Here is a 10,656-nt window from a genome sequence, read left to right as displayed (position 1 = left end):
GAAGTGTGTGTGTGTGTTATTACCTAACAACTGTCACATGACTTAAGTAGATGTTGATTGAGTTAGTGTGAATGTACCATTTAATTGTCACGTGACTTAAGTAGATGTTGATCGAGCTAGTGTGAATGTACCATCAACTGTCACTTGACTTAAGTAGATGTTGATCGAGCTAGTGTGAATGTACCATCAACTGTCACGTGACTTACTTAGAGGTGATTCTAGGTGAAAAAAACCTTCCATTTTAATTAGCTTTCATCAGTGTCTTTCAGTTACCATTTAGCAGCACCACATAACATAAGGTGTATGTCGATTAGCCATACCGTACAGCTAACGTCGTAGAATATGTTACACCCGCTTGAAACATATCATGAGCACTATCCTTTAAAACTAGCTCTAGACTTTAATGTCTGCTTGTAAGATTTACTAATATAAGGGTACGGTTAAACGAAAGAAACCCACAATTTTCATAACACCATGTTTGAGTCGTAGTTCTACACTCTTTACACACACCTCGTTATACGACGTTATTTTTAAAAATCGGAACACTTTATAACGAACCACTGCAGTCTATATTCAATATACTTTTAGGAAACTTAATAAAACGGTGGTATAACATTTAGGAATTTTTTCTTAAACTACTTTTATTTGCAATTTAAAACAAGTTCATCAACATCAAATTCTTAACATAATTTCGAACATCAAATGAAAACGAAAGGTTTCGCAAATGTACATAATGAAAATTTACATGATGTCATGTATGTGATTATATACTATGGGAAGGAAAAACATTTTTTTTTTAAAAAGGAAAAACATTTAGAAACATAGATCATTTTGCCTAAGCTAGATCACTTACACATCACACATTCAAAGTCTTTATGTGAGGGGAAATACTTCATCGTTAAAGTTCTTAAAAACAGATTAGGTTAGTTCCGGAATTGTAAGTGCAGTATTTGTTCTTTTATTGAACATTGCTGATCGTAAATAAATATTAATCAAAAAACTGAAAGGTTTTACAGCGTAATATTGTTCACTATGCGTGAAATCTTAAAGAACTTGGGAAGTATTTTGTTTGCAGTTGTGTTGTCGGTCTTGAAACCTTCACTGTGTGATGATCAATGTGAGTTATGCCCCTTGAAATAAACATTATATAGCAAGTAGTTTAGAATCTACCCTTTTAGTCACTTTTATAGTTTTCAACTTTTTATTTCTTTAAATAAAAATACATTCAGTTATATTTCACTCACACAATGTTGTCACTGTTCTTGACACATGGTTAATTTTAAACACGTTTGTCTTTGAACTTATCTTGTATGTCTATTAGAGTCAAAATTTTGACTAGACTTGCTCAATATTGATGAACTAATCTGTCACGTGTTACCAGTGACACACCATTGACACACGTGGAAACACACAGTCGTGTGTCCAACCATTTCACAAATTCTTGTGTTGTTGCTGTAATTATCTTTTAATTATTTCATTTGTAATTTATTACTGAATTAAATATGTATATATACTTGAACACATTCAACTCGCACATGAATTGTTTGATATCTTTTATTCCTTTATTTTTTTAAAACCTTATAATAGTTTTTACTAAATTTTACTACATACCAAATTGTGTTCCTTATTTGGCATCTGAATTTGTTTCTCTACATTAAAACTTCAACTTGGCATACTAAGCAATTTTCTCAAAATTTAATCACATTTTGGCTTTTTTCCACAGATTGTATAGCCTGTAGCTCTTTTTATGCATTTAAAATTAAACAAGTTCGCAGTTTATTAATAATTAAAAACCACGCTGAAATACTGTTTCTTGTGTTCTTTGTCTTGCACGATACAAAATATACGACAAGAAAGTTACCAAAGAAAAAAGTTCTAGCCCACATAGATGTATATTGTGGTTTGATTTAGCTTCAGTTCATGAGCTTCAACTTTACCTAATATAACCTTTTACTTTCTATTTTTTAATTTGCCATGGACGACGAACAACTTAAAAGGGGCGATAACACAAGATAGTTTTTTTTTTATTATTTCCCATCAAAAAATTTTTTTTTAAAGAACACACTGAAGACGTGGAGGTTTTGATTTTGATTACAGTTCTTGTTGGGGGGGGGGGGGCTAGCCGAGAGAGAGAGAGAGCCCTTTTATTTCCTTACATCTAATGAATGTTGCATTACCTTGGCTTCCCATTTTTCTCAGAGACATGCTGTAATTCAATACAGCGCATGTGTAATCTTATGAATAACAACCCCCCCCCTTCTGCACCAGGGATTCTAAAACTTCCGGTTATCTTTGGACCCCAGAAGCATATTGTATGTATTTTTTTAAATACAGAGAAGAATATTTTTAAAAGTTTAAGTAGAAGTCACACTCAGAAGAGAATATTTTTAAAAGGTAACTTTTAAATCTTGTCTGTCAACGTCGATTCGTCTTTTAACGATATACTATTACTTTATTATATGAATTAATTAAGCCACACACCATTGGGGCATAGCAATAACAATTTAAATCTCAAACAGAAGTTTCTCACACAAAATGAGCAAAAGAAAAACCCGCTTATAGAAAACTGCCCACAGAAAAAAAACAATCGCACACAAAATATTTCGCATTAGTAATGCGCTAATTTGTAAACGTAAAAGATTTCATAAACTGTTGTGTCGTTTTATATATATATATATATATATATATATATATATATATATATATATATATATATATATATATATATATATATATATATATATATATATATATATTATGTATGTATGTATATATATATTATATTTTATATATATATATATATATATATATATATATATATGTATACACATATATTAGTTCAGAACTGTACCGTGTGTAGTACAAGTGACTGGAAATACATGAACTAAAATCATATATATATATATATATATATATATATATATATATATATATATATATATATATCTTCACGACAACGAAGCCCAGGCACTTGTGCCGTAGACTGACAAAGAGGCATATGAAAGACAATGAAAGTCTAATGGGCAATTGTAACCATGGATGAATGAGACCGATCAGATCGAATAAGCAGCACAGCAGCTGGTGTTCCTACTATTGGCTTGTAGTCAACCATCATGAAAACGATACAGTGCTACTACGTCCTTGTCGCAGCGCAGGTCCTAGATCTTACCTGCAGTGATGCACTATGTAGAAGCTCTCTAGACGGGAACAGGTAGGCCTTCATGTAAGTATATTATGAAGTTGTTTATGTTTTATGTTTAATATCCAATCTTCGACGGAATAAGAAATCTGATTAAATATTCATACCATCTATACATTTACGCATACACACTCACACCCACACACACACACACACACACACAATAGCACCAGATTATAGGTAGGCCTATTTAATTTTTATGGGTATTTTTTCGCTGGTTTAATATTTGATTACACGGGTGAAAAGGTCAATCGGACCCAGCGACAAGACTCAAAAACTTTTAAAATATACAACTAGTGAAAAGTTGTTTTTTTTTTCAAACATAGCTACTGGACTGTGTAAAAGTTCTCGTTGGTTTAGTAAGAAGGTAAGGCATTTTTGGATTAATATTGTGAAGAACAAGTTAATTCTAATTAACACTATGTTTATTTATAGAAATGGGGGGGGGGGGGGTAAGGACACCATTTCATGAGCGTTTTGTAATGAAGTGTAACTTAAGGAAGTAAAACAGGTCTAAAAGCTTTAAAGTATAAACTTTTATGGATGAGCCCTTGAGAGTTATCTATCAGAATCTGGTGCAAAGTATTAATATTTTGTTAGGAAGGACAATATTTTTAACAGTTTAACCTATTTGCTGTACATGGGCTCGACCCTCCTCACCCTCACCCCCATTCTTCCAGTTCATGTGCCTTCACAAAAGGCGACCTTTGTGTATATACCTACAAATCTACAAAGTATCATTACATAATTTTTGTAGTACTAGTAGGTCCTATATATAGCGTAGTTTTTAAAATTGGGGTGAGGGTGTTGATATTAGGGCATAGATCTGGTAAACTAAGCTAGATCATTTGTTCATTTGATTCATTTAATCATCATTCGGCAAATATAAATATTATAAATGAAAATGTTAACGTTTTATTGTGTACAATTATAATTATAGATTAAATTATACAATCGTTTTAATTTTCTTACTTGGGTATTTTTTTCGCTGGTTTAATATTTGATTACACGGGTGAAAAGGTCAATCGGACCCAGCGACAAGACTCAAAAACTTTTAAAATATACAACTAGTGAAAAGTTGTTTTTTTTTTCAAACATAGCTACTGGACTGTGTAAAAGTTCTCGTTGGTTTAGTAAGAAGGTAAGGCATTTTTGGATTAATATTGTGAAGAACAAGTTAATTCTAATTAACACTATGTTTATTTATAGAGATGGGGGGGGGGGGGGGTAAGGACACCATTTCATGAGCGTTTTGTAATGAAGTGTAACTTAAGGAAGTAAAACAGGTCTAAAAGCTTTAAAGTTTAAACTTTTATGGATGAGCCCTTGAGAGTTATCTATCAGAATCTGGTGCAAAGTATTAATATTTTGTTAGGAAGGACAATATTTTTAACAGTTTAACCTATTTGCTGTACATGGGCTCGACCCTCCTCACCCTCACCCCCATTCTTCCAGTTCATGTGCCTTCACAAAAGGCGACCTTTGTGTATTATACCTACAAATCTACAAAATATCATTACATAAGTCATAATTTTTGTAGTACTAGTAGGTCCTATGATAGTGTAGTTTTTAAAATTGGGGTGAGGGTGTTGATATTAGGGCATAGATCTGGTAAACTAAGCTAGATCATTTGTTCGTTTGATTCATTTAATCATCATTCGGCAAATATAAATATAATAAATGAAAATGTTAACGTTTTATTGTATACAATTATAATTATAGATTAAATTATACAATCGTTTTAATTTTCTTACTTGGAAAGGCGATTTAATAATTTTACTTCTTTATATTTACTAAATTTTTAATTCGCATTTTTATATGCCAGTGGTAGGCTACATGTCAACATGATATTTTATTTACTATCGCTCACTCACTAGCTTATAGACTCTAGAATTAGAATAGATCTCTAAATCTATATACTTAATCCCTGGAAATAGTTAATGAGGTTGACTAGGACAATATATCAAAAGTATTTTAGTATAGGCCTAAAGTATAGGCTAAATATTAAATAAACAGTCTTACTTTGATTTTTACTGTCACTAGTCACTCACTCACTAGATCTAGATCTAGATCTTCTAGATCTAGTCAGTGTTTTTTTAGTCACTAGTGACAGAAGTGTCAATGAGATCACATCACTCATCACTCACTGAGTGATATCATGAAAGACAGTCAGCAAGCCTATCTATCTTATTCTACAACAAAATCAACAAGCAATAAATTCTAGATTTTTAATACTAAACTAAATCTGTTTTAGTCTAGATTCTAGATCCACTGTTTTTTTTGGGGGGGGGGGATTTTTATATTATACCAGTTGAGTGTCCGATAATAGAATCTTTAAAAAAGGGTGAGGTTACTGGTAGTTAACAAAATATATACATTGCTGGCTTATGTCAATGCTAAACCTGTCCCTTACCCAAACCCTAGGCCTAGTCGGTCCTACCATGATAAAATTAGTCGAGATTACAATACTACCAACAACCCAACACCTATTTTATGGAAGAATCTATTAATCGGACATAGGTATCTAAAATCGTCCCCATTTACTATTTTGTTGTGCCACAGTTGTGGGTATTGTGCATACTACAAGTAATTTAAAGCAAATAATACAGGCCTAACATTAATTTAGTTTTCGTTTAATAAAGTTAGGCCTACAGATTTTCTTTTTAAATTATATTACTTAGGCTCTAAAAGTTAAATAAATTAGTCTAATACTAATATTAATAAGTTATTAAATGTAAATTAAAATATATTCCACAGATTTTGTCCTAGCAAACTACAGTCATGGTGCAATGGTCAAGTTTTACTAACAGCCGGTATTTAACACTAGCCGCCACTGCTGTGACTGCAATAGCTGCGTCTGTGTACTTTACTATGAAAAAGAAAAAGAAAGTCTATGAGCTTGTTGGAGAAGTGTCTGGTCTCTATTGCTACCCAATCAAGTCCTGTGCAGGTATTAAGGGGGATGTTGCATTTTGTTCAAGCACTGGTTTAGTGGTGTCAGGTGTCAAAGACAGGTCAGTTTCTTTTTATCCCCATGATGACAACTAATAAATGATCATTATGAATTTTTTCTCAGTATTTAACTTAACTCCTTTTTGATAGATGAACAGATATATTGACCAATAAACAGGTTTACGGCAAAAAAGCTTTCTTGTATCAGATATTGTCTTATGCTTAAGGTTTCTCATCCCAAACAGTAGTTTAAATTATAAACTATTATTGAGTTATGCATAACTTACTTACTTACTTACTTAATCCTCATCACTCCCTGTGGAGTATAGGGCAGCAACAAATCTCCGCCATTCCACCCTGTCCTGGGCGAGCCACTTTAGTTCATGCCAGGTTTTGCCAGTAGCCTGTACTTCTTCTTCCATCTCCCTCCTCCATGTTCCCAGTGGTCTTCCTCTATTTCTCTTTCCGGGTGGGTTCCACTTCAGCGCCATGTTGGGGAGTCTTTTTTTTGCTCATGCTTAGGACATGGCCCAGCCATCTCTATCTCCTCGTTCGAACTTCTGAGACAATGTCATTTAATCCTGTCCTTCGCCATATTTCCTTGTTCGGGACTTTGTCGTCCCACTTTATCCTGAGGATGCGTTGGAGGGATCTTCTTTCAAAGCCTCTGAGTCGGCTCTCTCCTTTCTTGTTTAGTTTCCATGACTCTGCAGCATAGAGGAGTACAGAACGTACATTTGACTTAAAGATCCTTATTTTAGTTCTCTGCTGCAGTGAGGATGATTTCCAGATCTTAGCGAGTCTGTTGAAAGCTTGTGCTGCCATTGCTATTCTGGTGGCAATTTCTTTCTCCATGCTGCCATTTGCTAATATATAGCTGCCGAGGTACTTAAAGTCTTCGACCTCTTCTAGCTCTGCTCCATTCGCAAAGGTCTTGAGAGCACTTTTGGTTTTTATTTTCATTAGCTTGGTTTTTCCGGAGTTTATCTTTAGCCCAACGCTTTAGCTCTATTCTTGTGCATGCATAACATCTAAGCTTAATATCTTTGAAATGACTAGCCTCTTCAAACATAAAGTCATATTTATTTCCAATTTAAAGGCACTTTTTAATAGTTCGTCCAAATGGTGACTTTATTACACAACGTCAGATTGCTAAAATGGCCTCAATCAAAACATCAGTGGATGGCCAGGATTTGATTCTAGATGCAGATGGGATGGCTTCATTAAAAGTTTCTTTATCTCCAAAGCTGGATGAAAGTAAAATAATCCACTGCAGGTATAAACAAAAACATCAATTCAATTTTTTATAGCCATACCGTAAACTTCCTTTTAAAAATTTTTACACATAGATATGTGCACATTTTAAAAATTAAATTTTTTTTTTAAAAAGTTACTCAAACTAAAAACTTGTTTGGCGAAAATATTTAAGACCATCAAATGTAACATTCCATCTGTGCATTTAAAATGTTGTTTATTTATATTTTTACTACCAGAATTTGGAAAAGTACTTTAGATGCCCAGGACTGTGGAGAAGAAGCATCCTCATGGATTAGTTCTGTGTTGGGGGAGGAGGGTCTGAAGCTTGTTGTATTTATTCCAGGGCTCAGCAAGAGGCAAAGCTCAACAAAAAATGCATTAGCCAAAGACAAGGTATTTTGCTCAAACAAGATTTAATTCATTTAAAGTTTCACTTTAACTAATTATTTATACTCATAGCATCCATGTCTAATTCAAATAATAATAATTATACAAGTAAAATACTAAAAATTGTATCATTATTTTATAATGTCTAATGCTCAGTTTTAATCTCAAAAGGTTTTTTTTTTTTTTTGTAGACTACACAGAATCCCATACTACCACGTATTGTAATAGAATACAGATTATAAATTACTAAACTGAATATCATTTATTTTAATTTTACAATGTAAGATTGATAAGTTGGACCTTTTCATTTGCGACATGAGTATTCTACAATGTTCTGCTTATTTTATGTTTTCTTTAATGTTATTTTATAACAGGTCGCATTTCCTGATGAAAGTCCTTACCATTTAGCAACAGAAGAATCACTAGCAGACCTTAACTCAAGAATAGAGAAATCATCAAGTGGGGAGATAACTGTGAATAACTTCAGGCCCAATATTCTCATTAAAGGAACCAAGGAAGCTTGGGATGAGGTAGTATAAGTAAAATACAACTAATTATCAGCTTTTTCTATGTGGGGATGTTTATTAAATGTAAATTATTGTCCTACTTGAATATCATTAACTATTTGAGTGATCTTGTTATTTTAAAAATGTTTTCCCTTGCTCTAAAAACTTGTATTCGTATATCTCAAATATCTATATCTTCTACATCTTTCAGTATTGTAAAAAGTATTTGTATTATAATTTACATACAATTTGTATTAATTACACTGAACAATAATTAAGTAGTGAAACAAGGTTAAAAATAATTTTCAGGATAACTGGAGCTATTTGAAAATTGGAGAATCTGAGATGAGAGTACTTGCCCCTTGTGACAGGTATTAAAATTTAAAACTGGAACAGTTGGTAAAATCTGAGCTCTTTTTTGAAAAAAAACTTAAAATTCTGAAAATCTTTTCGCCTTTTTTTTTGAGTGAAACGTTATACTGAATGGTTTAAACAAATATCATTTAATTGAAAACATGTATTTAATTAGCTTGATTTAGTGACCAACTGATTTATTTCAATCAATTCAATGTGTACTGTAACAGGTGTATACTAACTACTGTTGATCCAAATAAAAATGAGAGAAGAGAAGATGGGGAGCCACTCAAGACTTTGAGAAGGTGTGAATTTGATACTTTTACAGTTTTGTTTAACTATTTTTATTTTTAATATGGAACTTACATTGATATGGTGTTGTTAAAGGGTAAAATTCATTATAATTGTATATTACAATTGTTATGATAATGTCATAAGAGTATGTAATTTATTTTATAAATGACATTAATTATAAAATATCAAGCACAGAGTTTAATTATTTTATGTAAATTAAACTTAAAAACTTTTAAAATCTGTTTTAATTATAAAATGTACATATTTGCAATTTATTTCCTGCTAAGGAGTATTGTTAATTTTAAATTATTAAACCAAGTATTATAAAATTTAAGCGTTTTAATTTCTCTTGTACAGTTTTAGAATCTTCAGTGAAGTAAGTTCTACAGCGCCTCTGTTTGGGATTTTTGCCGCTGTTGATATGGAGAACTCTATTAAAGTTGGTGACCCAGTTTATGCTGTGAGGAATTAGTATGTTTTCTTCAAAGTCAATATGTGCTGATGATTAATTTTTTCTTATGTAATAAATTATTTTCCTTAATTTTATTATAATTTTTAAAACACCGGAAATTTTATGTGACAACCAAATTTTGTGAAACATTTCTTTCTAATTTGAATTTGTATGCTTTTTGATGTCTTACATTTGTACTCTTAAAAAGCTATTGTTGTCTTTATATTTATTCAGTTGACTTCTGGCAATCATATTCTATTTAACTATTTTCATGGAAGATATATTCAGGTTTTTATTCTAGTCCTTATTCTTCAAATGAGTTATTTGATTTTTGCAACCATTTCTCAGATGTAAAGACGTCTATTTTTTGTGATGGTTCAATTTATTTTTAATTTTTCTAATCATTTATTATATATTTGTAATAATCATTTGATACTTGTAGGTTTTTTTTAAAAAACCAAACAAGTCTATTAAAATTGAAGGTAATCTATATCTTTTTTTGAGTAGCCAACTTACTTTATATATGTTTGTTAAATTGTGGTAAAGCCATTTTGTTTTTCATTTCTATTCAATCTAAAAAAAAAGTTCCAAATTTTGCATGTACTTAAGTTTATTCAAAGCGATTAATTAAGAATCTCAAAGATGTGTATAATGCCTGTAGTTCTCAGCTTGCCAAAGGACTTCCCATAAATGTGATCAGAGAAAATAATAATTTACATTTTGTTTTCTACCATAAGTTGGTTGTATTGTTTACTCTATCCCGGTAATTTTTTTTTTAAATCTGTGATTATTCCAACTTAAGTGTGTTTATCAAACAGTTATTGAGGGAAAAAATTCTGTCACTGAATCTCTTCCAGTCATCCTTTCTGCTGTTATTTGTAAACAAGCATTTGTTTTTGTACAAAAAAGGCTAGTTATGGTTTCTACTTTTTTCATTATCCAACAGTATTTGATAATTTTTTTTATACATATTGTTACATTTTTAATTAACATCTGCATAAACACGTATATGTGCCTTATTCTTTAGAGAAATGCTCATATATTACAGGAAAGTTTTGAAATTACTGTTATAAAATAAATATTGTTGCATATTTTATAGCATTAGCAGGCATTACATCTGTTTAACTGAAGTGGGTTTTTTGTGTGTATATTTTACATTTTGAAAAATAAAAATTAATCAGTACAATTATATTCAAATGATGTTGTTGGCATGATTTTGAAAGTTAACTTAATGTGACTGCTGAATATTGAGAAAC

At 31.4% G+C, this 10,656-nt stretch overlaps 1 protein-coding gene across 1 annotated transcript; it reads left to right on the top strand.

Annotated features, from left to right (window-relative positions):
* The first annotated feature begins 5,057 nt into the window (after positions 1 to 5,057).
* On the top strand, positions 5,058 to 10,580 carry LOC131946191 (mitochondrial amidoxime reducing component 2). The gene is made up of 8 exons (XM_059306844.1): positions 5,058 to 5,144; positions 5,957 to 6,213; positions 7,251 to 7,427; positions 7,645 to 7,801; positions 8,170 to 8,325; positions 8,611 to 8,672; positions 8,886 to 8,960; positions 9,307 to 10,580. The coding sequence occupies exons 2-8, from the start codon at positions 5,981 to 5,983 to the stop codon at positions 9,419 to 9,421; spliced, it is 975 nt and encodes a 324-aa protein (XP_059162827.1). The 5' UTR covers positions 5,058 to 5,144; positions 5,957 to 5,980; the 3' UTR covers positions 9,422 to 10,580.
* Positions 10,581 to 10,656: the final 76 nt, after the last annotated feature.

The sequence above is a fragment of the Physella acuta genome, unplaced genomic scaffold, assembly GCF_028476545.2.
Source record: "Physella acuta isolate Inbredline_101_S28 unplaced genomic scaffold, ASM2847654v3 ptg000548l, whole genome shotgun sequence".
Lineage (NCBI taxonomy): Eukaryota > Metazoa > Mollusca > Gastropoda > Physidae > Physella > Physella acuta.
Note: the sequence above shows the minus strand (reverse complement) of the source record. Positions and strands in the feature narration are given on the sequence as shown.